Genomic DNA, 27,822 nt, shown 5'->3' with positions numbered 1-27,822 from the left:
ACGAGCGTCTTCAGTCAACGTGGGCCTGAAGCAGTTCTTGATAGAGAAGGGCTTGTTTTCTAGTCTTGAAAAAAAAGTGACAAGCCAATTTGGTGTGCGTCCTCGCAATTCTGCCGCTACCCCAAAATGGCTCGTTTTGCGGTGGCATCCACCAGGAGCACAACACGGGCTGTTAATGTTACAACAGTCTTCAATCCACGTGGGGCTGTAGGAGTTCCTGATAGAGAAGGGCTTGATTTCTGTCCTTGTAAACGAACGACGAGCCGATTACGTAGGCGTCCCCGCAATGACGCCACTTCCGCCAAGATGGCGCTTTTGCGATTGCAACCACCAGGAGCACAGCACAAGCGAGCAGACAACGTGGCGAGTCTTCAGTCCACGTGGACCTGCAGCAGTTCTTGATAGAGAAGGGCTCTGTTTCTGCCCTTGAAAACGAATGACGAGCCGATTACGTAGGCGTCCCCACAATACCGCCGCTTCCGCTAAAATGGCTGGTTTGCGATTACAGCCACCAGGAGCACAACACTAGCGCGCAGATAATGTGACGAAAGCCTTGTCTCCATGTGGGACTCTAGGAGTTGTTGATAGAGAAGCGCTTGGCTTCTGGCCTTGAAAAAGAGGGACAAGCCGATTTGCTGGGCATCCTCGTAACACCAATGCTGCCGCTAAAATGGCTCGATTGCGATTGCAGCCACTTGAGCACAGCAGTAGCGCGCAGATAATATCTCGACACTCTTCGATCTACGTGTGGCTGTGGGAGTTCTTGATTGAGAAGGGTTTGGTTCCTGCCCTTTAAACTTGAAAATGAGGGACGAGCCGATTACGTGGCCGTCCTCGCAATACCGCCGCTGCCGCTGAAATAGCTTATTTGCGATATCAGCCACGAAGAGCCCAGCACAAGCGCACAGATAAGGTGACATCATTCTTTAGTCTACGTGGGCTTGAAGCAGTTCTTCATATTGAAGGACTTGGTTTCTGGCCTTGAAAAAGAGGGTCGAGCCGATTAGGTGGGCGTCCTCGCAGTACCGCCGCTGCTGCCAAGATGGCTCGTTAACTATTTAGTGTGTGCGTCATTGCCTCGTGCAAATGTAGTAGATGTGATGCGCACAAGCATAAGGGAGGCTGTAACAGGAACAACCACCTGCTAGTGCAGTAGCGAAGCGCTTAACTGCTGCGCTACTGCGCTGGTAGTGGTATGAGGACTCGCCGCGATCTATGAATGTTAGAGGATGAACAGCTCTGCATATATGGCTGTAATGCACGGAGCTCCGCAGAGAGCTCTCGCGCAGTGGCCAGCGAGACTAATCGGTTCGCGCTGCCACAGGTTCGAATCTCAGCAGCGATATTTTAAAGCGAAAGCTTTACTACTTGCACTTTCAAGCCTGCACGCGGCGGTGCCACCATTGACCTTTCGCATGACCTCTGTGTGACGTCACGCCGAAGAGCTGGGCGACCATCTCGCGCCGTCTGCGAGTAGTGGCGGTGCCACCACCGGCGGCCTTAGATTAGATTGGATTAAATTGGATTAGGTTGAATTGGATTGGAGTGGATTGGATTGGATTGAATTGAATTGGATTGGATTGAATTGGATTAGATTAGATTACAATATATTAGATTAGATAACATTACACTGGACTGGATTGTATAACCGATGCATCACCACAAGTCTAACCACAAGCACCACCACCAGCTACACTACCAGCTGAACCATGGCGTAGGTACGGATATTGCTTTCGCAATTACCGGGCTTAACCAAGCTAAGCCACAGCGAATTTATTAGATTTATTTATATTTGCTTTTTTTCACTTAGCACAAACCCAAAAACATGGCAAGATCTCGCTATCGCACTAAATATTTGGACCTCCCACTCTCATCGCCCGGCTGCATCTGAATGTCGCGGGTATATGCTCAGCAGCCGTAACAGCTAGACGTGTGCCACTGACGAGTTGTGCGACCATGATTTTAATGATTGTACATAAGTTTCTTGTATATCTTTTTACAGCTCATCCGTTAATCACCCATGGCGGGGTTGAGTGGCGGGTGATGTACCAAAATGACAGTGAAGAAGAAAGTGAGAAGCAAAGAGAAAGGCTCGAGGGCAGGGCAGCAAAAATTTATCGGGCCAAGCACTCTCAACTGCGATAGTTCTTTCAAGCGCGAGGAAGAAGGAAGCCCGTGCATCGACTATTTTGTTAATGTTACATAGCGGTTTTTTTCTAATTGAGCTAGTTTTTTGGAAGCGCGAACGAGACTTTATAAACATGCCGATTTTTTTTTGTTTTCTTTTCAGGTGGCAGACGGTGCTCTTCGCGACTGGTCTCGTCGCCGCATCCGCCACCATGGTGCGTACTTGCCACGAAACCACTACACTGGAAAAATTTAGAAGAGGGCTCTGTTCAACTTGACGAAAATTGCAGCAACCCAAGTGATGAATGTTCCGCAGGTTCATCCTTTCCTTGGTTAAGAATTGGGGTTAACAGTGATCTGCAGAGTTAAATACTGATCGACGTAACTGTTTACTAGGTTCTATTCAAGCTGCATGCTGCCAAAAGGGATGAGACATAATATTGCCGCGAATATTTGTAGCGTTTGTTTGTCGTGTTTATTTGTTCATGCTTAAAGGCTGCCGGCACGCCGCTTTATCGTTTCGTTTGTGACGCAAGACGCTCCTAGATTTATCTCGATTGATCGCATCCAGGCGGAGCCGATACTACTTTGTGCCAGGATGTTCTAGTAACTTTCCAAGCTTTATCTCGAAGGTTCGCTATCAGCTTTAAAAAAAGCTCGGCCGACAGCGGCGGACTTTCTGTTCGACGACCACCGAGCACGCTTGTTGCTACGCCGCCGCCGAGTGATTCAGATCTTTGCGGGCGCAAGTCCGCCCAAATAAAGAGTTCCGTTTCGAAGACATTCTCGCCGTTTTCCCGTTCGCCGGACTGCAGTCACCACTACGTGACAATCTCGCAGCAAAACGGTTACTTATTTTATGCGACAATTGAGCAAAGCATGTAGTTACTCTTGATGGTTTCTTTGATGATTTAACGCCGATAAATGCTTTTACAATAAGGGAGAAATTGTTCATTAGCATTCCTCCAAACGGAACCGTACGTCTTCAAAGCGAAGCTATGGACATTTCATAGACGCTTCGCAGCTGAAAAAATGAATGTTTACGACATTGGCATACAGTGCGAAAGCGCGGCGTTAGAGCGCAGGTGCTGCTACCGGTTTAATTTGTGCGATACGGGCTGCTCTTACCGAGCGACTGCCCTGGGATGCCAGGCGCTACAATCGGTGGAATTTATGCGATCCAGATTGGTGTTTCACAGACAGGCAGACAAACGTTCCACGATTTTGCTCTGGTGAAAAGCACCAGATTAGTGCCCTCGCACTAAAAAAACATTCTTCCTGATCCGGAGATTGAGCCCGGTGACCACTGCCTACCCAGTGCAGTCAGAGGGAACAGACAGGGACGAGCGCTACTTCCAACTGTTTATTTCGTAAGACCGCAAGTGCTTTAAACAGTTCTCGAACTCTTTTATTACACGGCAGTAAATCGCACGTGCTAGATTACACAGTATAGCGGTCGAGACTAACAGAACCAAAAAGATAAGTGCACGATTACGTTAATAGCCTGAGGAAGGCAACTTCTTTTTTTGACAATGAAATAGACGGTGAGCTTACACAAGTGCTACCCAGTGATGCTATGTTCTGTGCTTCTATAATCTCTCGGGTTAGTTGATCACGACTACGTCTGATCATGTGGCACTGATGTAACACTGGAGCACAATTACGGCACTTACTGCAGTGAATGGCTAGGTTGCTTCCGCAGGAATTTTTAACATTGTTGTGCTGGCGTAGCCGGTCATTGAAACAACAGCCAGTTTGCCCAACATACCTTTTGCCACAAGATAGAGGGATGCAGTACACAACACAGTCTACACAGTCCACGTACGCTGTTTTGTGTTAGATACCACATAATTGTTTCACAGAAGAGTAGGGTTTCGTGAGCTTGCAAAGCTTGTTTAGCTTGTTAGAGGCCGTGAATACAACTCTCACGTCTGCTTTCTGCGCTATCTTTTTTAAGTTGTGGGAAACAATGTGCGCGTAAGGGATCACAGCAACCTTTTTTCTGTCACTAGACTTATTTGCGATTTCGTCACGACCGTTCAGGTTCCTAAGGCCGCGTTCTGCTACCGAGACCTGAAGTCGAACCGGGTAGCCAGCGGCGGATAACCGGTTCACTTGTTTGTGTAAACTACGGGGCATGCAGTGGGGGAAAGATTTCGTCAATGCGTTTCTGAAACAAAGTGCAATCACTCCTGGCTTTACCAGCTTAGAGTGGGCGGAGCGGAAAGCTAAGAGGGGTTTATTGCCGCGAGGTTCGCAGCTCCAGCAAACGTGGTTGTCGGTGAGTTAAAAGTTAATATCGAGGAAGCGGATTTCCCCGTCAGATGGTAGTTCGTGGGTTAGTTTTAGTGGGCTGAGATTATTCTGGAAGGCCACTAAAATCTGGCTAGTTTCGTGTTGAAAGGATTCTGGTCACAGTCAATAAAAACTAAAAAGTCATCCACAAATCTAAACACCTTTAAAACCTTTGAACCCTCCAAGTACCGCTGGAGGGCTCTGTCATGGTAGCTTAAAAACAGATCGCTGAGCATCGGTGCTATAGAGGAGCCAATACATACACCTTCCTTTTGTAGGAAGGGTTCGTTGTTCCAGGAAATAAAAGTATTTTTCAGGTAAAACTGCAAAAGTTAAAGAAAGCCGCTACACGAAACCCCGGCAGAATTTTGGAAGGGGACAATACCGAAGTGGCCGATGTTGTCTAGAATATGTTCAAGACAGCATCAAGAGAGAATATGTTCAGAATATTGTTACGTGGCGGCCCGCCGAAGAATGAGGCGTGATGAACCATGAACAAGAGATGATTTTAATGGCCGCTGGCCTAGCACGAGCGCTCCGTCCCGCGCCACTGCCAGCTTCGTCTTCGTCACACTACCCGGGGCCACCGAGCGATCGTCCCGATCAGTGACGAACAGACGCGCGAAATGGCGCTGGTCTTGAGTGGAGGGTTGAACAGTATGTAGAAGATGGTCCAGTGCTGGCCGCCACTACGAGAAAGATGAGAGAAGAAGTCCCGGTCCATGAAGCTTCTGGGCCGCAGGTTACCAGGAGCCGACAGCCATGGCCTTAAGACGCGCCGAACGGCCGGGGCAGGGCAACGGTGTCTTCATGTGGTGCAGCGTTTTGGGTCGATGGGGTCGGCAGGTCGCGTCGGTCAAGGGTCACTTCCAGTTCGTCCTGTCGGGTGGTCAAGGCTGAAGACGGGGCGGGGGAGTAACGGCCAGGTCGGTTCAGGTCGAAGAGGCAGAGGCAAGCCGGACGACGCAAGCCAAGGACTCACGGCTAACGGACGCCGAAGCTGCAGGACCAGGATGCCGATGATTACCCCAGCACCTCACACCAAATGTTACGTGGAGGCCAGCCGAAGAATGAGGCGTGATGAACCATGAACAAGAGATGATTTTAATGGCCGGTGGCCTAGCGCGAGCGCTCCGTCCCGCGCCACTACCAGCTTCGTCTTTGTCACAATATGTTCAAGACAGCATCGACCACTTGGGTGTTGTCCCCTTCCAAAATGATGTCGGAGTTTCGTGTAGCGGCTTTCTTGAACTTCTGCAGTTTTACCTGAAAAAATTCTTTTATTTCCTGGAACAACAAACCCTTCCTACCAAAGGAAGCTGTATGTATTGGCTCCTGTATAGCACCGATGCTCAGCGATCTGTTTTTAAGCTACCATGACAGAGCCCTCCAGCGGTACTTGGAGGGTTCAAAGGTTTTTAAGGTGTTTAGATTTGTGGATGATTTTTAGTTTTTATTGACTGTGACCAGAACTCCTTTCAACACGAAGCTAGCCAGATTTTAGTAGCCTTCCAGAATAATCTCAGCCCACTAAAACTAACCCATGAACTACCATCTGACGAGGAAATCCGCTTCCTCGATATTAACTTTTCACTCTCCGACAACCACGTTTGCTGGAGCTACGAACCTCGCGGCAATAAACCCCTCTTAGCTTTCCGCTCCGCCCACTCTAAGCTGGTAAAGCGAGGAGTGATTGCACTTTGTTTCAGAAACGCATTGACGAAATCTTTACACCACTGCATGCCCCGTAGTTTCCACAAACAAGTGAACCGGTTATCCGCCTCTGGCTACCCGGTTCCACTTCAGGTCTCGGTAGCAGAACGCGTCCTTAGGAACCTGAACGGTCGTGACGAAATCACAAATAAGTCTAGTGAAAGAAAAAAGGTTGCTGTGCTCCCTTACGTGCACACTGTTTCCCACAACTTATAAAAGATAGCGCAGAAAGCATATGTGAGAGTTGTATTCACGGCCCCTAACCAGCTAAAGAAGCTTTACAAGCTGACGAAACCCTACTCTTCTGTCAAACAATTATGTGGTATCAAACACCAAACAGCGTACGTAGACTGTGTAGACTGTGTTGTGTACTGCATCTCTCTATCTTGTGGCAAAAAGTATGTTGGGCAAACTGGGTTGTTAAGGCAGAAGCCTACGGCGCCCGTAGGCTAATTCCCCCCCTACCGTGTCCGTCTGAAGTCGGGAGGGGTTAGGAATGGCGACAGCGGGTCGCGCGCTTCGGATGCTGTCCAAGGCTGCGGGAAAGACCGCGACCGCCTTGTCGGGGACCAAGGGGTCGGCCACCGTCGCCCAGTGAAGAGAGAAGACCTGTCAAGTGGGAGTGGGGGACAGTAAGGTCGGCGACTTCAGAAATAGCTAAGCAGTGGGCTTACTGGCGCCTCTAGAGTCGGGCTCTGGCGAGCACTGAGCTCCGCCTACTTGTATGCGCAGTGCCACTGCAGCAGTATTGGTTGGAATTGGGCGAGAGCCGGTTTATTAAAGCTCCGCCCAATTATCGAGGGGATAAAAACCGCTGCAAACAAAGAGCAGGGGGAGCGCGCCGAGTCTCAGTCTCGGCCGCTTTTCTGCAGCCTTTTTTTCACAGCCTTTTTTTTAGCCCGCCTTTTTTTCCAAGTTCTTGTTTTGCTCCGTCTCCAATAAATCAGTTTTGTCTCAAGAAGTTTGGAATTGGTGCCCCAACCGGCAACGTGTCGCCGGACGAGCGGACGAAGTACCGCTGACCAACGTACGATCAAACCGAACAGGCCATTTCGACCTGTTTTTTTTTAACTTGGCTGTTGTCTCAATGACCGGCTACGCCAGCACAACAACAATGTCAAAAATTCCTGCGGAAGCAACCTAGCCATTCACTGCAGTAAGTGCCGTAATTGTGCTCCATTGTTAAATCAGTGCCACATCATCGGACGTAGTCGTGATCAACTAACCCGAGAGATTATAGAAGCACAGAACATAGCATCACTGGGTAGCACTTGTGTAAGCTCCCCGTCTATTTCATTGTCAAAAAAAGAACTTGCCTTCCTCAGGGTATCAACGTAATCGTGCACTTATCTTCTTGGTTCTGTTAGTCTCGCACGTGCAGTTTACTGCCGTGTCATAAAAGAGTTCGAGAACTGTTTAAAGCACTTGCGGTTTTACGAAATAAACAGTTGGAATTAGCTCTCGTCCCTGTCTGTACCCTCTGCTTCCTTGTTGTTTTAGTGCTTCGAAAAATGTCAAAACTGCACCAACTAGCCCGATCCGCTTCCCTTCTGAATGTATCTTTGGTTTCAGCGGGCTGCGGTTTGCCGCTTTTTTAAATCCCTGGTTCATGTTACGTGAAACACCCTGTATAGTTCACTACACAATTTTGTTGTGCTGCTGGGTGAGCTTCTAGTAGGTTGAGTCACGGGCGTCAGAGATGGAACGTCTGTGCTAACGCTGCCGTTGCAGTGCGTTTTAAGGCCAGCAGCAGCCGGGCACGGCATACTGCTGACACCCACTAACCAGGCTACACTGCTTCCCGGCGAAACAACCGGGTCTCGGACCGCGAGGGACGCATCGGTGCTCACTGGAGGACGTTTGCTTTGTTTGCCGAATAGGTTGTGCATTAGCTTTCATTTGCATGCTTTCGTGTACATGATGTCGTGTCCTTGAAAAAAACCTGATGCGTTTGCGCGAGTCCGGCGTGCCTGTGTAGACCAGGGCCCATTGCAACACCGTCCCAGGTGAGCCGGTGGTACATGGCGCTTTTGAAGGCTCGTTCTAGGAATTGTTCCATGATATTTCAAGACGCAGCGGCCACTGTTTAAAGCTAGATCAGGGTCTCTTTTAACGCGAAGGTTGTGGGGATTCATGTTGCCCTTCGCCCGCCGGATGCACCCTTCTCTCTCTCGTGGCCTACCGCGGCTCTTCCTCTGGCGGCCCCCGACTAGGCGCAGCAGCGGAGGAAGCCGAGGGGAGGCGCCCGCGACTACGCGTCGTCACGTGGGCAGCCCTCCTTACCCACCCCTCTCGGTTTCGGCAGCCGCGCGGGCCGCGCGCACGGGACACGGACAGTCTGATGGAGAGTGTACACAGAGACGTCAGAGAGAGCGGACGCGACACCAGCGGCGGCCCAGGTGACCCGAACTGTTCTGTGCCTGTCTCCCGTGCCTGTGACCTGTGCCTGTTGCCTGCCGCTGCTGCCTGCGCGCGACCGAGGAAAGACATTGGGAGATCCCAATTAAAGGTTTTGCCTGCGGGCTTACTCCTTGGTGGTGTTGTTCTTCGCGGCCACAGGTGTGGTCGAGCTAGCGGAGTGGCGTTGGCTCTGAGTACAGGGCCCAAACCGTGCCAGTAACCCCACATTTTGTCCCCCAACGTGGGGCCCCTCTGGAGTTCCAGGTGGGGTGCTAGCTCACGAAGAACAGCATGACCAGCCCGCGCTACGGGCTGCCGGACCTAATGATGTTGGCTGATGTATGCGGCGAAGCACGGGAGATCTCGAGCATCGTTTCCGTGGCCACATCTAAACCGACCGCGGATGCGGTAGCGCAAGGTCCGTCGGGCGCTGTATGAAGCCGCAGGTGCGGCTGGCGTCCGAAATATTGCGCCAGGAGTTCCTGGTGAATACTCCGAGCTGGAGCAGCCAGATGGCTGTGGCTACAGGAGTTCCGTTCTGCTGAACGTGTCCCCAGGCGCTCCCGCAGATGCGGGTCGCGCAACTGGTTACGCGCCGGGAGATCCCAGCCAGCAAGGAAAGCCAAAGTCAGGTGTCAGTGGCTTCCAAACGCTCCGCTACGTCTCAGGCGCGTCCGCAGATGCGGTTCGCAAACCGAGTTTCCACCCAGGAGATCCTGGACTGCTCGTTGAGCCATTGCCAGTTGGCGTTGGCTACTCGCTCCTTTCAACTCCTGCGCACGCATTCAGACCAGGTGGTCTAACTACGTCGACGCACGCAGATGCGGGCAGCGCTCCCCGCCAGATGGCAGAGGGTGACGCAGCGCACCTTGCTCCGGGAGGTCCCGAGCACCACTACAAGCCACCGCCAGTTGGCGAAGGCAACCCTTTCCCGCCTCAGACAAAAGCTGGCCAGTTGGCCCCGCTCTAACTACGCCCGCAAATGTGGGACGCGCACCCAGCCAGGTGGCTGAAGAGCGCGCAGTGTGTCCGGCGGAAGGAGAGAGAATCGCAAACGTCCTCGCAAACGCTTTGCAGCAGATGTTGCAATTAGCGCGCTCGCCCGGCCCTCGGATCGGAGTGCCGATACCGAATTACAGTGGCTACAGCGACAAGCAAAGTGCGAATGACTTTCTGCTGGCCCTGCGCCGGTACGAGCTAGCGAGTGACCTGAGCGAGAGCGAGATTCTGAGACGAGTTCTCCCCGTCGCACTCGTTGATCAAGCCGCCCGGTGGTACCAGTTGGTTGGCCACACAGCAGGCAACATGGCTGATTTCGACGCTTGTTCAGGGAGGAGTTCCTTCCATACGATTACAAGCTGCGTATGCGACGAGAGCTCGAGCTGCGGACACAGGCCCCGGATGAATCGCTTGTCGAGTTCGTACGAGCGATGCAAGAGCTGTATGAATATGCAGACCCAGGAGCTCCGAGTTCGGAGCGAGTGGAACGTGTCATCCGACAGAGCCATCCGACATTTTCTCTCTACCTGAGGGGCTGCAGATGCAGCGATATGAACGAGCTTGTCATTGAAGCGCGCCGAGTCCAGGCTCAAATTTCAGCGGCCAGTAAATACCGGCCCCCACCGCCGGCTGAGGAGTGCCTCGAGCCAAGGTGTGCCTGGAGCGGCGTTGCAGCGGTAAGGGGTGAGATCACTCCCATGGCAAGTGCGTTCACGAACGAGCGGATGCCGTTCGCAATATCGGATCGTGCTCTGAATCCCTACAGGTACGGGCTGCGGAGTGCTGATACACAACCCCCGGAGATCTGCGGGGTACCGCCACAAAAGCCCACGCCTGCTCAGAAAGCACCCACGGAGGTCCGTGCACGGCTGGATGGCCGAGGTAATAATGCCTTTATTTTTCATCACAAGGATGAGGGAGGCAGAGAGAAAAAGCTAGGGGTGTAGCTTGACGAGCTCTCGCCTCCCCAAAAATAGATATAACTTGTACAGGGAAAATATGCAGACAACATAACAGCATACCGGCAAAACTTAAAAAAAGAAAGAAAAAAAAAGAAAAAAAGAAAAACGTGGCAGTAATACTAACGAAATAAAGGAAGCATGAACAGAACCTATTTTCTGACACAACTGTAACACTTTGTAACGCGTAAAAATCAAACGTAAAGGCAAAATTACACAAAAATTACAAATTGCAAAATTGTAATAACATAAATTTAAACACAATTACAGGAATTACAATTTAGAAGTTACAAAATAACAACCACAAAAATTATACAAAATTACAGAAATTACAATTCAAAGTTACACCCGGTTACATATACTTGAAACAAAGTTTTGCAACTCTTTTTTTTTCGAGTGCTCAACAGTCATGTTGTGACTATGGCAGAGGTTGAGATAGTGCGGTAGACTATACCTAAGCATCTGTTTGCCATACCCTGTTCTGTATGCATAAATGTGCCATATTTCGTTGTTTCTTGTTTTGTACGATGCGTGTTTTTTGCATAATGAAGCCAGTGTGGCAATGAAAGGAGTATTGTTTTTATTTTCGGTTTTGTATTTAAAGAGTAAGTAGTATGCATATAAATCATTAATTGGCATTATGTCCCCTTTCTCGAAAAGTGGTTTGGATGGGTGGTCATATGCTACATTATATACTATTCTAAGAATTCTTTTTTGTTGGGTAAGTAATTTTCGGAGGTTTGTGAAAGATGTATTTCCCCATACCAAGTGACAGTAATTAAGATGCGAGGAGAACAATGACTTATACAAAAGCATTTTCACATTTACAGGGAGAATGTTTTTGTGAGCGTAAATTGTTCCTATGACACGGGATAGTTTAGATGCTATGTAATTTATGTGCTCGTCCCAAGTCATTTTCTCATTGAAAAATACACCTAGTATTTTGAATGAGCTAACAACATCTATTTTAAAATTATCAAGAAATATACCATCATTATTTTGGATGTTCTTGTTCTTGGGGCGGAAAATAATAGCTTTAGTTTTTGAGGTATTAATCTTGAGGGCATTAAATCTTGTCCACTTTTCAAGTTGAGTAAGCGTTGTGTTTGCTTTTGCAATCATAGATGAGGCGCATGACCCGGAAAAAAGCAAGGTGGTGTCGTCTGCATATATTACAATTTTTGTTTCTTTGTCTATTTGTGTTATGTCATTCACATATATATTATATTAGGTGCCACTGAGACCCCCCGAGCGTCGCAACGAGAAGCATGGAGATCTGTGCGCTGCTTTAATTGCGGCCAGAGTGGTCACATAGCCAGAACCTGCCCCTTGAGATCGGGAAACGAGGCAGGCCGCCGGTAGCAGCACCGGCGGAGGCTACCAACGCTCGGGAGCCCATCCGCATCACGTCCGCGCTCAAAGTTGGAGAACCAACTAACACGCCTGCTCCTTTCATGGACCTCGCAGTTGCGGGGAGAACCTTTAAGGTGTTGCTGGACACGGGGGCAAGCATCTCGCTAATAGGAGACGAGGTCGTTTCCCAGCTCCGGCGGAGATCCGTTCGGTTGCGACAGCGAAGGACGCCACTCCAGCTAGCTAGCGGACAGGTGCGGTCCTGTGGTGACGTTCGCCTCGCAGTGCGCTGGGATCAGCGTGTGCGCAGAATGCGTTTCGTTCACCTGCCTGGTCTCACAGTGCCAGTTATTCTAGGCCGAGAGTTCTTGGCGAAAACTGGACTTGTTGTAGACATCGCCCGTGGCGGATATCGGGAGAGCCCGTGCGCCCCACTGAGGCCCTTTGTCGACCCGCCGACTGCAACGAGATCGTTGTCAGAACGCACTGCGGACACGCCCGCGGAGGAGCGAAATACCTCCCACGAGCAAAGCCCGCACCGCCAACTGCCGGGATCGGCAGCAGCGGCCCGCTTCAATGCGCCCTCTCCGAGGTCGGAGAAGGGAAAGCAGGCTGTGCCGACAGATGTCGGCGAGCTAGGAGACAGCGGGTTTCCCCGCCCAATGCCGAGATCGGCAGCGGCGGCCTGTCAGCACGGTTTTCCTCCGAGATCGGGGGTGAAAATGCACAACTTACTGGCAGATGCCGGTGCGCTGACACAGCTCGAACGTGACCGCCTCTTGTCGTTGTTGGATGACTTTGACGAGATATTCACGGACCAGCCGGGATGCACTGGTGCAGCACCGCATAGATGCGAGTGACGCGCTGCCCTGGAAATGTAACCCAAGGCCCGTCAGTGCTGCCAGACAGCAAGCTATCGACGAGGCGCTCCAGGAGTTGCTCGATGCTGGTCTCATATGCCGCTCTTCCAGTCCCTGGGGGTTCCCAGTGGTTCTTGTGCCGAAGAAAGATCGCACGTGGCGCTTGTGCGTTGACTATCGGCGGCTGAATGCGGTCACAAAGAAAGATGCATACCCCTTCCCGAGAATAGACGAGATCGTCTCAAATCTCGTCGGCGCTAAGTTCTTCTCGATTCTTGACGCAAGCAAGGGGTACCTGCAGGTCGAAATGCGATCGGGCGATGAGTGCAAAACGGCCTTCACGTGTCACAGAGGTCTGTTTCACTTCACGAGAATGCCTTTCGGTTTGTCCGGAGCTCCGAGCACATTCCAAAGGCTGATGGACCGTGTATTCGGAGACGCCAGATGGCATCACGCTCTCGCATACCTGGACGATGTGATCGTCTACTCTCAAACTTTCGAGGAGCACCTCGATCGCCTGAGAGATGTCCAGGGAAATCTCAGGGCGGCTGGCATCACGCTCAATCCCGCAAAGGTGCAAATCTGCCAGGCTCAGGTGAGCTTGCTTGGATATCGAGTAAAACGAGGACAGGTGTCTCCTGATCCAGAGAAGCTTCGGGCGATCCTGGAGTTTCCTGCGCCTAAAGTTGTGAGCGGTGTTCGCCGTTACCTTGGCATGGTGGGATACTATCGCCATTTCATTCCTAACTGTGTGCGACTGCAAGCGCCCTTGGCAAGATTGCTGAGAAAGTCTTCTCCGTGGATATGGGGAGACGAGCAGGAAAAGAGCTTTTATCAGCTCTCGCACGCTATCGCTGAGACGGCGGCTTTGAAGCTGCCCGACCTGAACCGCCCATTTGTTATCCAGACAGATGCCTGTGATATCGGGGTGGGAGCAGTACTCCTTCAGATGGAGGGGCATGAACTCCTACCTGTGGCATTTGCGAGCCGCGCCCTGACGCCGGCAGAACGCAATTACTCAGCGACAGAAAAGGAATGCCTGGCCATCATCTACGCACTTCGAAGATTCGAGATGTACGTAGAGGGAACAAAGTTGACGGTCGAGACCGACCATGTAGAGGGCTAGCATGCGCCATGTGTGTTTATTCCCCCCCTCCCCCCTCCTTTCTTCGCGGCTAAGGAAGGGGGGCTTCGTTGTTGAGCGGGCCCCAGGGAGATATGGGGATGCGCGCGGTCTCATTAGGAGCGCCCATCTTTTTGTCGCCTTTGGTGTCGCCGCTGCGGAACCCGGAGAGCCCCCGGCGGGGGGGGGGGGGGGGGCTGCGAGGTGAGCAGCAAAGCGGGCTCACCCAAGCCTCCCATTGTCCCCTTTTTGGGGAAGGACGCGTGTTCCTCGCCTTTGTGCCAGTGCACAAAGAACCAAGAGCATAAAAAGGTCGAGCCGCCGTTTCATCTTACGCCGACAGCTCACCGCGGCTTCACAAACACCACTTGCGGCCCAATTAAGTTTCGGACGCTTCGTTCGGAGGTTCGACCGCTTTTCTTTTGAGAAGAGAACACTGCCGAACGAAGCGGGGTCCGGTGCGTCCGGATGAATGGGAGCTGTGGGCGGCGGTGCAGCTGGCTGGCGTCCGGGATAGCCCCGAGGCTCGACGACAACGCGGACTCAAGAAACGGGCCGCGCGCAGAAGACGCCGCCGCACAGGACGAGCGCTGCCACCTGCTTAATTGGGGACAGTGGCGGCCGCTTGACTCATGTCGCCGCCCCGACCCCGGAAGACAACTGGTGGCTTCGGCAGTCCATTGTGATCCGACTCTTATCGGAAAGTGGATCTGCGCTCCCGGGCGATGTTTGCGACAGTCGCAGCTGGGTTGGGGCCGACAATTGCCCTAGTGCCGGGAAGCGTCAAGGTCACGGGTACTGGGGAGACAGACGTGGGAGTGTCTTGCTATGTTGGTTTGTGTGTTTTGCTTCTTCCTTTCCATAGGGGAGAGAGTTTGTTTACTACGGTGGAAGTGTGGGGCGGGGCACGTAACCCGGGGGGCCAATCCGTATGTGTGTGAATTCTCGGAATGTACGGTGTTTTAAGGGAAAATGATGCCCTTTTTACAATATGTACATTTGAGAGAGAGTTATGTGCCTTAAGGAAGTTGGAGGGCGGACCACGCGGCTAAAAACCAATCGTGTTAAGGGTTTGACACGATTGGATGCTGATGAATGTGGGTCGGGCCCATGTGTCTTTAAAACTGGGTCCCGGAGCCCGGAAAAGGGGTTCTGGGCTACGGAGATAGATGTAACGCATCTTCGGCTATGCCGAGTAGGGGCCTCCCCAAAATGTTAGCCAGTTCCATGTTGTTGTGGTGCTCACTGCTCAACTTGTATATATATGTAAACTATTGTATATAAAGCTTCAAGTTATATCCCCTGCAAGTTCTCTGTTGTTTGCAAGTATCATCTCCTATAGACCTTCAGCCTTCAAGTAATAACAAGCCGTCTCCGACGGGGCACCCCTGGTGCAGAAGAAAGAAAAGAAAAAGAACCTATTCGCTTCTTTTGTTAGAAGAAGGGAGAGAAGCGAAACTTTACTGGCGCAGTCGACAGGATACTGTTGCTATCAGAAGGAAGCACAGGAAAAAGGGAAGGCAAAGAAGGGGAGACGTCCAGGCATCAACAAGTCGAACATTGGCGGTTCGGGAGGACAAGGTGCAGGCGGAGAGAAGCGGCAGCCGTCGAGGAAGCCAGGCCTGGTCATCGGTAGTCAACTGACGTCGGCACCAGTGGAGCGGCGACAGTCGAGACCACCGGGCGGCAAGGGACAGCTGATCGCAGGCGGCCGACTTCAGGAGGGACAGCGACGAGCTACGAGGGACAGCAGTGCTCCGCTTCAAAGGGGTGAGTCCTCTTCGTTCTTCGCATTGGTGCGAACGCCGCTGTCCGAATAAGGCTTCCAGCGTGCATGGAAACGCGCTTCGGTCACTTAAACCCCGACAGACAAAAACTCCAGGAAATGAGTGACGAGGAGTACGGTGAGGGGGCCGGGACGAGTGATGTCCCGGTGGAGCCGGTTGCGTCGAGGGACCAGATGTTACATAAACAGATACTGCTCGTAGAGCGACAAATTGAGCTTGCAAAACTGCAGTCTATGCTGCGTAGAGGCGGAGGAGAGAGCTCGGGCTCGCCAGAGGCATGGGACGCGCACGGGGAGTTGAGGCGCTTCTCGAAGCTACTCGCAGGAGCCCTCCCAAAATTTCCGGCGGACGCCGAGGTTCCGGTGTGGTTCGAGTCCGCGGAGAACACGCTCCAGGCGTACGACGTCCCAAGAGACCGATGGGGGCAGATCATCTTCCCGCTAATAGCGGAAAAGGTGCAGTTTCTCTCAACTAGGCTGACGCCATCTCAGCATAGAGATTATGACGCGCTCAAAAGGGCGGTGCTGGAAGAGCTGAGGCTTTCCGCTGGAGAATACCTCAGCCGCTTCCGAGGCTCGCACAGGAGAGCGAACGAAGGGTGGCGGACGTTTGTAACGCGCATCCAGAGTTACCTCCACTTGTATCTTGAGTCGAGAGGAGTCAAAACCCTAGAGGGACTAACCGCGTTACTGGTGGCGGATCAGGTAAAGAGCCACCTGTCGGAGGAAGCTCTAAAGTACATTATCCTTCAAGAAGGGAAGGAGTGGGTGAAGGCGCCGGAGATGGCCGCGCTCCTTCAAACGTTTGAGGAGGCGGAGGGTAAGAATAGCGCCGGCAAAAAGTCCGAGCAGAAGAATTTCGAGGGTCCCAGCGCACGAGGTATCGCGCCAGTCAAGGAAAGGGGTAAACCGTTGACGCTAAATTCTCAGGTGCCGAGCGCTAAGGCGCGCTCCATCAGCTGCTTCAGGTGCGGCTCAACAGGACATTTGAGATCGAACTGTCCGCATAGCTCAAGCCAGACCATCCCGAAGGCACGCAGTGAGAACGCAAATAGCCTGTCCGCTCGGGTAGCTATGGGGTGTGTAGGAAGCGGGCGTAGTGAGCTGACGGCCGTGGCACTCCGTTGCAAGGGTAAGGAAATAAACGCTATCCTTGACACAGGCGCGGAAATTACGGTTGTGAGGGAGAGTGTCGTACCACCTGGGCTGACGAAGCCTCACGGGAAAATAAATTTGATATCCGCATTCGGTGAAAAGGTGGAAGCCAAGCTGGCGGTATTGCCGATGACTATGCACAAGGACACAGGAGTCTTCGCTGACGTAATGGAAGCCGTACCGGTGCTATGCGCCCTCACTGAAAAGTTGGTCACGCAAACCGATTGCCTTCTGTCGCAGGAGGCATGGGAGTCCCTCGAGGTGGAAGGAAAGTCCCAAGGGATTATAGCTTCAGATGAAAGGGGAACCGCGGACTTCATACAGTCAGGTGATACTGAGCAAGCCGCGGGAGAGACAAGTGGTACGCTAGTCACCCAGACTTCCCTACACGATGAAGGAGTAGGCTCTGAGGAGAGTGGAATTGCTGAGCCCACAGTAACGCCAGGGAATGCGAAAAGCATGACGGAGGTGTTCAGGGAGGAGCAAAGGCAAGTACCGTGACCATTCCTACTTTGTAGAGATGCCTGAAGGGGGTAAAAGGCTCGTTCATGCCGGGAAACTCCGCGCATATCAGAGTAGGGTAATGCCGCTCAGCGTCATGTTTGAGGAGGACGACGCGTTCGGGGAAGTTGAATGTGCACCAAGCCCAAAGAGCTCCCAGCCAGGAACAGAGATACTCTCCGCGGAAATGACCGCCCACATGCAGGAGAGGGACCGAACTGCGATTCGGGACATATTTAAGAGGTACCGAGACCTGTTCGACGAGAAACCCGGGGTGGCTAAAGTAAAAGAGCACGACATAATCCTGGCAGAAGGTTTTGCGCCTAGAGCGTCGCATGCATACCGGGTGCCAACCAGCTTGAGAGGGGAGGTGAGCAAGCAGGTAGACGAGCTGCTGAATCTCGGCTTAATTGTCCCCTGCGAGAGCCCGCACGCCCATCCCGTCGTCTGCGTATGAAAACGGGATGGCAGCATAAGGTTATGCGTAGACTTCCGCACGCTGAATGCGGGAACGGTCGCAGACGCCTATCCTATGAAACCACCGGGAGAACTAATAATGAGAGTAGGTAGGGCGAGATTTATCACACTCCTAGACCTCCGAAGGGGGTACTGGCAGGTGCCGATGGCCCCCTCCGCTCAACCCCTTACAGCATTCGTGTGCCACCGGGGGCAGTTCGCTTGGAAGGTGATGCCCTTCGGGCTAAAGAACGCCGCTCAAACCTTCCAAAGGGCGATGGACGACCTCCTGCGGCCACATGCAGAGTACGCGTGTGCGTATCTGGACGATATTTCGGTGTTCAGTGAGACCCTGGAGGAACACCTGCTGCACCTACACAGGGTTTTCGAGACTCTGAAGCGCGTGAACCTGAAGGTAAAGGTAGAAAAGTGTCAGATAGCGCGAGAGTCGATAAGATACCTGGGACACATCGTCGGTTCGGGGAGGCACGCGCCCGACCCAGAGAAGTTAGCCGCAATCCAGGGGCTGAAAGTGCCGACGTCAAAGAAAGAGCTCCGCTGCGTCCTGGGTTTGTGCGGCTACTATCGAGAGTATGTGCGCAACTACGCTGAGGTGGCGAGGCCGTTGACAGAACTGACAGGAAAAAGGGTCGCGAACAAAATTCCGTGGTCTAGCGAGGCCGACAGCGCGTTCCAACGCCTCAAGGCTGCGCTTTGTGAGGCCACTGCTCTTGGGACGCCGGACCCGGACAAGCCATTTTGGCTTTACACAAACGCCTCCGCGTTCACCTCCGGGGTCTGCCTTTCTCAGCGGGATGAGGACGGTGCGGAGGTCCCCATCGCCTTCGCGAGCCACAAGTTCTCTCCGACGTAAACCCGATGGTCCACTATTGAGAGGGAGGCCTTTGCAGTAATCTGGGGCCTAAATAAGTTCGACATCTGGCTTTTCGGCGCACCGGTCACAGTCGTATCGGATCACAACCCCCTTGCATTTCTAACGCTCAGCACTCCACACGGGGCTAAGCTAACACGTTGGGCGCTAGCGCTGCAAAGGTACAATGTAGTGGTGCAGCACCGCAAAGGGAGCTCGCACAGCAATGCTGACGCATTATCTCGGCTACATAACTGTTGCTGGCATTCGGACGGTGGCGTACGGGTCGTGGCGGAGGACGGGGAGGACCCCTGGTGTCATCCGCAGCAGTGATGTGAACGTGTGGTGAAAAGTGCGAACTCTGCCAGCGGCACAGTTCAGACACGAGAACACTGTGCCGCGGGCTGTGAAGGACACTGCATGCAGTCCGTGAAGCCGTAGCTTTCATTGTTTGTACGCGCGTTGGTAAGCACGGCTTGAACGGCAATTCCTCGCTGGCATGGACAGCAAGTGTAGAGTGCCGTCTCTATTTGTCACGCGCCATGCGTGTACGCGGCGTCGTTTGTTGGCCACGCGGGAGGGAAACGACCGACCGCAGCCGCAGGGGTAGCGCGTAACGCGGAAGCTGTAACCGAGTTGCGGGACTGCTGGCGTTGTAGTTAAGCCACTAGCCCTTTTGTTTGTGTGTTTTATTCATCTAAGCGTGCTGCAACCCTTAGATGAATTTTGAGGGGGGCGTGTAGAGGGCTAGCATGCGCCATGTGTGTTTATTCCCCCCCTCCCCCCTCCTTTCTTCGCGGCTAAGGAAGGGGGGCTTCGTTGTTGAGCGGGCCCCAGGGAGATATGGGGATGCGCGCGGTCTCATTAGGAGCGCCCATCTTTCTGTCGCCTTTGGTGTCGCCGCTGCGGAACCCGGAGAGCCCCCGGCGGGGGGGGGGGGGGCTGCGAGGTGAGCAGCAAAGCGGGCTCACCCAAGCCTCCCATTGTCCCCTTTTTGGGGAAGGACGCGTGTTCCTCGCCTTTGTGCCAGTGCACAAAGAACCAAGAGCATAAAAAGGTCGAGCCGCCGTTTCATCTTACGCCGACAGCTCACCGCGGCTTCACAAACACCACTTGCGGCCCAATTAAGTTTCGGACGCTTCGTTCGGAGGTTCGACCGCTTTTCTTTTGAGAAGAGAACACTGCCGAACGAAGCGGGGTCCGGTGCGTCCGGATGAATGGGAGCTGTGGGCGGCGGTGCAGCTGGCTGGCGTCCGGGATAGCCCCGAGGCTCGACGACAACGCGGACTCAAGAAACGGGCCGCGCGCAGAAGACGCCGCCGCACAGGACGAGCGCTGCCACCTGCTTAATTGGGGACAGTGGCGGCCGCTTGACTCATATCGCCGCCCCGACCCCGGAAGACAACTGGTGGCTTCGGCAGTCCATTGTGATCCGACTCTTATCGGAAAGTGGATCTGCGCTCCCGGGCGATGTTTGCGACAGTCGCAGCTGGGTTGGGGCCGACAATTGCCCTAGTGCCGGGAAGCGTCAAGGTCACGGGTACTGGGGAGACAGACGTGGGAGTGTCTTGCTATGTTGGTTTGTGTGTTTTGCTTCTTCCTTTCCATAGGGGAGAGAGTTTGTTTACTAAGGTGGAAGTGTGGGGCGGGGCACGTAACCCGGGGGGCCAATCCGTATGTGTGTGAATTCTCGAAATGTACGGTGTTTTAAGGGAAAATGATGCCCTTTTTACAATATGTACATTTGAGAGAGAGTTATGTGCCTTAAGGAAGTTGGAGGGCGGACCACGCGGCTAAAAACCAATCGTGTTAAGGGTTTGACACGATTGGATGCTGATGAATGTGGGTCGGGCCCATGTGTCTTTAAAACTGGGTCCCGGAGCCCGGAAAAGGGGTTCTGGGCTACGGAGATAGATGTAACGCATCTTCAGCTATGCCGAGTAGGGGCCTCCCCTAAATGTTAGCCAGTTCCATGTTGTTGTGGTGCTCACTGCTCAACTTGTATATATATGTAAACTATTGTATATAAAGCTTCAAGTTATATCCCCTGCAAGTTCTCTGTTGTTTGCAAGTATCATCTCCTATAGACCTTCAGCCTTCAAGTAATAACAAGCCGTCTCCGACGGGGCACCCCTGGTGCAGAAGAAAGAAAAGAAAAAGAACCTATTCGCTTCTTTTGTTAGAAGAAGGGAGAGAAGCGAAACTTTACTGACCATATGGCTTTAACTTGGCTGAAACGCCTGCGTGAGCCCAGCGGGAGGCTTGCGCGGTGGGCCCTGACACTGCAACGCTTCGAGTTCGAAGTGCGTTACCGCAAAGGCACTGCAAATGTAGTCGCAGACGCGCTGTCACGGGCGCCGGTCACTGACACCCAACCGACTGGCCAGGACGAGGAGGAGGCAGAGTGGCAACTGTCTCCCCCTCTGCGGAAGGAGCTCGTTGCGGGGAGTGCCCCGTTTTCGAAGCCCCGAGAGCACGTGCACCTCGTTGGAGCGGGGATCCCTCTCGAGGTTGCGTTCAGCAGAGAAGAGCTTGTCAGGGCTTAGCAGGAAGACTCATTCTGTCAGGAGTTGATCAATAGTCTTAGTGAAGAGACAGACACTCCGACGAGTCAGGCCAAATTGCGCTGTGAAGCCACTGGTAGTGTGGTTGGCGCTAACTCTAGTGTCGCTGGTATTGCGGCGAGTGAGTTGGAGAACTTCCTGCTGGACCGTGATGGAGCTTTGCTAAAATACGTGCCAGGCAAAGAGGCCTCGGATGAGTGTTTCAAAGCCGTTATTCCGCGCAAACTGCGGCGCGCCGCTATGCGGCACTATCACGACGCAGACGGTCACGGGAGCGCTCCAAAGACATCGCAGAAGCTTTGTCGGTTCGCTACCTGGCCGGGAATGAAGGCTGACGTATGTAGATATGTACGAACATGCCACGTATGCCAAGAGAGAAAGCCTAGAGGTGGAAAGGCACCCGGCTTACTCCAACCCGTCATAAGCACCAAGCCCTGGGAGATCCTGGCGTGCGATTTGATGGGGCCGCTGCCGCGCAGCAAACGAGGGTACAAATACGTGCTGGTAGTCACGTGTCACTTCAGTGGGATCGCTGAATTGTACCCGCTGCGAAAAGCGACTGCCCGGGAGATCCTGGCAAAGCTGTGTGAAGTGTTTTGCCGCTACGGCTTTCCAAAGCGGCTGATCACTGACAATGCCACGTATTTCACATCGAAAGTTTTCGTGATACGTGTGCAGCAATGGGTGTCCGGCAGCAGAAAACCACGTGCTACCATCCCCAGTCCAATGTGAGCGAGCGCCGAAATCGAGATATCAAGCCGCTCCTGGGCGCATATGCGAGATCGCACAATGATTGGGACGAGCACTTGGACACCATCTCCTTCGCTCTGCGCACGAGCACAAATCGCTCGACCGGCTTCACGCCGGCTTTTCTCATGTTTGGCAGGGAGCTGAACACGCCTATGGACACAATTCTGATGGAAGGGTCGGAGAGTGTCCGCGAAGTCACGGCAGATGTTGACGACTACGCAAGGCGATTGCGCGAGCGTTTGGCAAATGCCATTAAGGAGGTGAACCGCAGCCGCGTGAAGGCCAGGGCAAGTCAAAAGGCCACTTATGATCGCGCACACAGAGACGTGGACTTTCAGATGGGAGACCTCGTGCTCAAGCGCAATCACGCACTCAGCGATGCAACCGCAGGTTTCGCGACCAGTCTAGCGCCCAAATGGATGGGACCCTTCCTGATCGCTGAGAAGCTTTCGCGGCTGAACTACCGGCTGAAAGACCTGAGATCGGGGCGAATCAGCGGATCCATTCACGTGGGAGAGCTGAAACAGTACTTCCAGAGGGAGGTTGCTGTGGAAGCAGAAACGCCACCCGCGCAAGATTGTGCAGAGGCGAGCGAAGCCCAGAGAGATCTCTACAGGCATCGCTATAATACCCGAAGCCAGCGAGCTCGCTTGGGGAACGAGAGAATGCCGAAAACGTGAGATCACGCACACGGCGGCGTCGGTTGGCCAAAACAGCTCGAGATCGAGCAAACGGCGAAGGAACGCCAGACGAGCGAGATCGCGCACGGTGGGCCTAAAGCAAGGAGGTCCTTGCCCCCGACGTCACAATATCCGAACTGGGCGAGATCGCCGAATGTCACCCATGCCGATCACGGCAAAGCCTGGTGCGAGAGGTCTCGTGCCCACCCTGCCTGTGTGGATACACAAGCCGGTGTGGTTCCTGTACCCGGAGCACTGCAAGACGCCCGCTCGGAGGAGCCGAGCCCCCCCCCCCCCCCTCCCCCCCCCCCCTCCGGCTGCCCTGATTTACGGCCCTGGCTTCAACGACGGCCACGGAGAGCGGCGCGCGGCCGGGGATCGAGCCGCCGAACTTCGCCCCCACACCATCGCACGGGCATCGGCGGTGGTTCCGGAGCAGCGCGGGGCGAGCTGACGATGGGCGGCCTGAATGCGGAGCAGGCCGGCTTTCGCGGGCGCCATCCTGGTCTGGCCCGCGCACCAGGCGCAGAGCTACCATCCCGGGGCCCAGTCTCCGGAAAGGCGGCATGGACCTGCTGATCCGCCGAGTTCGCTTCAGCGGGGTGGAGGTCAATATTGAGAGAGGGAGGGTGTGGGGATTCATGTTGCCCCTCGCCCGCCGGATGCACCCTTCTCTCTCTCGTGGCCTACCGCGGCTCTTCCTCTGGCGGCCCCCGACTAGGCGCAGCAGCGGAGGGAGCCGAGGGGAGTCGCCCGCGACTACGCGTCGTCACGTGGGCAGCCCTCCTTACCCACCCCTCTCGGTTTCGGCGGCCGCGCGGGCCGCGCGCACGGGACACGGACAGTCTGATGGAGAGTTGACACCGAGACGTCAGAGAGAGCGGACGCGACACCAGCGGTGGCCCAGGTGACCCGAACTGTTCTGTGCCTGTCTCCCGTGCCTGTGACCTGTGCCTGTTGCCTGCCGCTGCTGCCTGCGTGCGACCGAGGAAAGACATTGGGAGATCCCAATTAAAGGTTTTGCCTGCGGGCTTACTCCTTGGTGGTGTTGTTCTTCGCGGCCACAGGTGTGGTCGAGCTAGCGGAGTGGCGTTGGCTCTGAGCGCAGGGCCCAAACCGTGCCAGTAACCCCACAAGGTACGAATAGAAATTTAACTAGGAAGATAACTCATTTGCTGTTTGTGGTAAATATGTAGAAATAATTGAACATATTATGCTAGAACGTGCCAGTATCCATCCGAATGTCATAGTAGGCTCAGTCACTCTTCCTGAGGCAATAGGATTTTGAGAGAAAAAAAATGTATAGTGAAAGTGAATGAGTGCTGTGTTGGGTTTTATGGCACATAGGCAACTCAGGCCATCATGCGCCAAACTCATGGAATAGGGGAATTGTTTTCTGCAGAATTTTATACAAATATTAATTATCGGTGGTGTATAAGACCTAAAACAGTATTTTCGAGAATTTAATGGAAGGAACACCGACCAAAATGTTGTTGTTAATAAGAAGACGAAGACGTTTCGGCTTTCATAAGGAAGCCTTGATCACTGGGCGGCAAGCCAAAAGCACCGAGCTTAAGTGCGTTGCAGTATTCGCCCCAAGTGCCTTGCGTACGTAGGCGGGAGATTGCCTGCGTTGTGGTTGAGGGTTCTTTCTGTTGTTTGGATTATTAGGGATTCCAGATATCGACGTGACAGCCAATTCTTTTCTCTAGCGATGACTGATGTTTCTTCCGAGGCTGTTTTGTGCGTCGCGGCTTCCACGTATTCGGCAAGTGCATTAGATGCAATCCTCTTGTTCCTGACGTCGTTCTTGTGGTCCCTCAATCGTCTTTCGAAATTACCGTTCCCGCCGATATAGACCGTTTACAGCGCGCAGTTCCGTTTCAGACCAGATGGCGCCACGGGTGCGCTCGGAACACGGCGTCATTACTTGCCTCGTAAGTCGCCGGCGTGTATGCCTCGACGCAGCAGTGGAAATGTGGAAAGAGAAAATACATGCTCTGTTGTGGATTGCAAGCATTGCGACAAACAGTTGAAGGGGCGGGATGCGATCGTTTGCGAGCTTCACGGAACCGAACTGCACAAGGACGTACTGCCCCTGTTCGCGCCCGTTGGACATCCACCCTTTCTGAACGGGCGAACGTAACACAAACGTTCGCCAGCGCTAAACAGCGAATATAGAAGGAAAGGTCTCGATTAGTCTCGATCTTGGAAAATCTGCGAGGGTAAGTGCGCAACATAGCCGCATGAACAAGCTGTCCCGCCACCGAAACGTCACAAAAAAAAACGACTTACGCTCCTATACCGCTAGTGCATATTGTGCAGTGCATAGCCGTGCGAGCGGACAACGCTTACCGTCAGTTCGTGTATTACACACCGTCTTGGTGCTAGTGTTAAACTTCGCTCCAAGTAGCGCGGTTTTTGTGGACCACAATCGGAATAAAGCATTTGTGTTACGGCTGCTGTGCTCTGCGGTTGTCACTTCCTCGCGGTCCATGCGAGACAGTCACTAGAAGTGACTCCGGCTGATTACTTACAACCAGCCAGACCTCGAGAATTTTTATGTCCGCATATCGAGCATGGAGCGTACCACAATTTTATACTGTGTGAGGCTGACATAATTGTGAACTTCGTGTAGTGAACGCTCGGCCATGCGCATGTTATAACAATTATATCGCGGAATCCTTGTAAACGATTGCATGCAAACTTGTGAAGGCTGCTTGATGCATGGTACTGCTTACATGATTGGGTAACATTTGTTTATTTATTTATTTATTTTTCTCGCCGGTCTTTGTTTAGCAAACCAACAGAAAATATTTTAGGCTTCCTGAGCACCTTTAACAAGTTGTAAACAAATGAGTACGATGTGCATGTGAGGGTTTTAGAGCAGTCTCCGCATGCATGTACAGTCGCGTGCAAAAAATATTAGCACAGATCACTGGCGATTAGAATTCGTATATCTCACCACGCGGCGCTGCGGTACGCTGACCTGCCTGTGGCATAAGGTTAGAATAGTAGGAAACCGTAGGCAAAGTGGATGGAGAATATTAATGAGAATTGCCAACACAGTAAACAAAAAAAATAATAAATAAAGAAAAGCTGAGCATGGTGGCAATTGCCACCACCCCGTTTCAAAGGGGGCGCTCCTATCCATCCATCCATCCATCCATCCATCCTGCCTAACGGGCCGCTTCCATGTTTGCAGCCTAGGGGGGGACGGCAGGAAGTAAGCTTTATCAAGCGTGCACCGCCCGAGCGTTGAAGTGCCGACCCTACGTGACTGTGCTTGCGGCATTTATATTGACTTGGTTATCATCAGCAAAGATTGCTTCTTTTTATTACTGCTTTTTTTTATGTCCGCGATGGTTTGTCAAAAGGAACTCGCGGGAACAATAGATGATAGCGCTGCTTTTAGCCAGTAATTCTGCTGTCCGTGGCAGTCCGCTGAACCCCCCTAATACTGTAGAATGGGAACGGCCCGGCACTCTCGTTATCAGCCTCTTCGCCACCCGCAGCGCCACGCGTTGTCATTCCGGCGCTCTGGTGTTCCTTCGTGTGTGCTAACCTTTTTTACCCGCGACTGTACACAATACGACAACGACCTGCGCAGCCGCAGGGTCATTAAACCTTGCTATTTTAGATAATAACGATAAAAAAATATTAAGCGAAGTCTTCAGCAGCATTCAGGCGATCCCCCCGTTGCCTCGAACAGGCGGAGAGCTCAGCAGCTCTTCGCGACATGAAGCCCGATCACGTTTTCACGCCTAAAGTGAAGCCACGCATCATATAAGGGTTTTCCATGTCCTTCGAAGCTTCGGACCAACCACAGTGTCGTCTTCCCACTCCTGTTGTCGACGGAGGCGCTCCGGTTTCTTGAGACAAGTGCACAGGCGACGCCGGCCGTTCGAGTCCTGCAGCGGCCGCCATTCTCCGAGCACCGGCGACCACGCTCCCCTTCTTGGAAGAGCAGCGGGAGGCCCAAGAGGCGCGGAGCCACATCTGGACACCGCTCGCCGGTTGCCGTGGCCCCCTCGACATCCGGTCGGAGAGAGGGACACGGGCAGTGCCGTACGAACTCGCTTGCGGAAAAGGACATGCGTGCTGTGCTCCGTCTTTTCTGTGTTCTTATGTAACCTTCGCAGGCTAATAAACCTGCCCATTTATTTGTTTTATCTGGACGTTTGTTGTGTCGACTACATCAACTACATCTTCAGAAGTGGGATTGAGACTGCCTTGCAAAACTGGCGCCTTCACCGAGAGCTTCGACCACGTAAGCCACGATGATGCTCCGATCGAAGCCAACGACGGAAGGTCCTGCGAGCAAGGTAGCACCACGACCAGGCCTTTCAACGGACAGCGACGCGCCCAACGATGTGGGGGCAAGGGAGGCGGCACTCAGCGAAAGCGATACTCTACGAAACGACGAGGCGCATTCTAATTCAGGGCGGGGATCCATGAACGCCGACACGGTAGACGGCCACGGACTGGACAACCCCAACGGAAGAGCCCCCGGGGCCTTCGACTTCCAGGCGCTGATGCAGGCTGCGGTGCAGACGGCAGTACGTGAGGCCTTGCAGGGAGCAGCCCAGCTTCTGCTGGCGGCTCAAACGCCACACCACCCACCGACGGGAACATCAAGCGTCGTGGATGGACGACTGGCCACGGCAAGCGCACAACTGGTGCCAAGTTATGACCCGTCATCTAACGACCAGCCAACAGTCGAAATGTGGCTGAACAAGGTAAACAACCTGGCTGCAGCGTACGGTTGGAGCGACCAGCAAACGACGTGTTTCGCACTCACAAAGCTGCAAGGCGTTGCCAAGACGTGGTACGACGGCCTGACGAATGTCCAGCGCACTTGGGCAGAGTGGAAACACGAGTTGAAGAAGGCATTTCCATCCGCATCCAGTTTTCAGCAAACCTTCCGGGACATGGAAGCACGCAAGAAACTGCGCCATGAAAGTATAGAGGCGTACTTCTACGACAAGCTGGCGAAAGCAAGGCGCTGCAATATCGGCGACACGGCCTGTATGGAATACCTGATCACTGGACTCGACAATGAAGATCTTGTGCGGTCCCTCAGCGTCAGAGACTACGCCAGCCCCGACGAGTTGCTCAGGTGCATGAAGCGGCTCTACGAGCGTACAGAAATCATAAAGGAAACTAGAGCCAAGACGCCATATCAACCGCCAGCTATTCGGCACCCTCAACGCGTCTTAGGAGGAAACAA

The 27,822-nt window shown here is 53.2% G+C and overlaps 1 protein-coding gene across 1 annotated transcript in view; it reads left to right on the top strand.

The window, feature by feature from the left end:
- Nucleotides 1-2,297: 2,297 nt before the first annotated feature.
- Nucleotides 2,298-27,822, top strand: part of LOC149349093 (synaptic vesicular amine transporter-like) — a 231,129-nt gene continuing 205,604 nt past the window's right edge. The window contains exon 1 of the mRNA XM_089575402.1: nt 2,298-2,342. Coding sequence (XP_089431528.1) covers nt 2,340-2,342 — 3 coding nt within the window. The 5' untranslated portion in view covers nt 2,298-2,339. The remainder of the gene's footprint in view (nt 2,343-27,822) is intronic.

This window comes from Amblyomma mixtum, chromosome 3, assembly GCF_055824585.1.
Source record: "Amblyomma mixtum isolate Tamu chromosome 3, ASM5582458v1, whole genome shotgun sequence".
Lineage (NCBI taxonomy): Eukaryota > Metazoa > Arthropoda > Arachnida > Ixodida > Ixodidae > Amblyomma > Amblyomma mixtum.
Note: the sequence above shows the minus strand (reverse complement) of the source record. Positions and strands in the feature narration are given on the sequence as shown.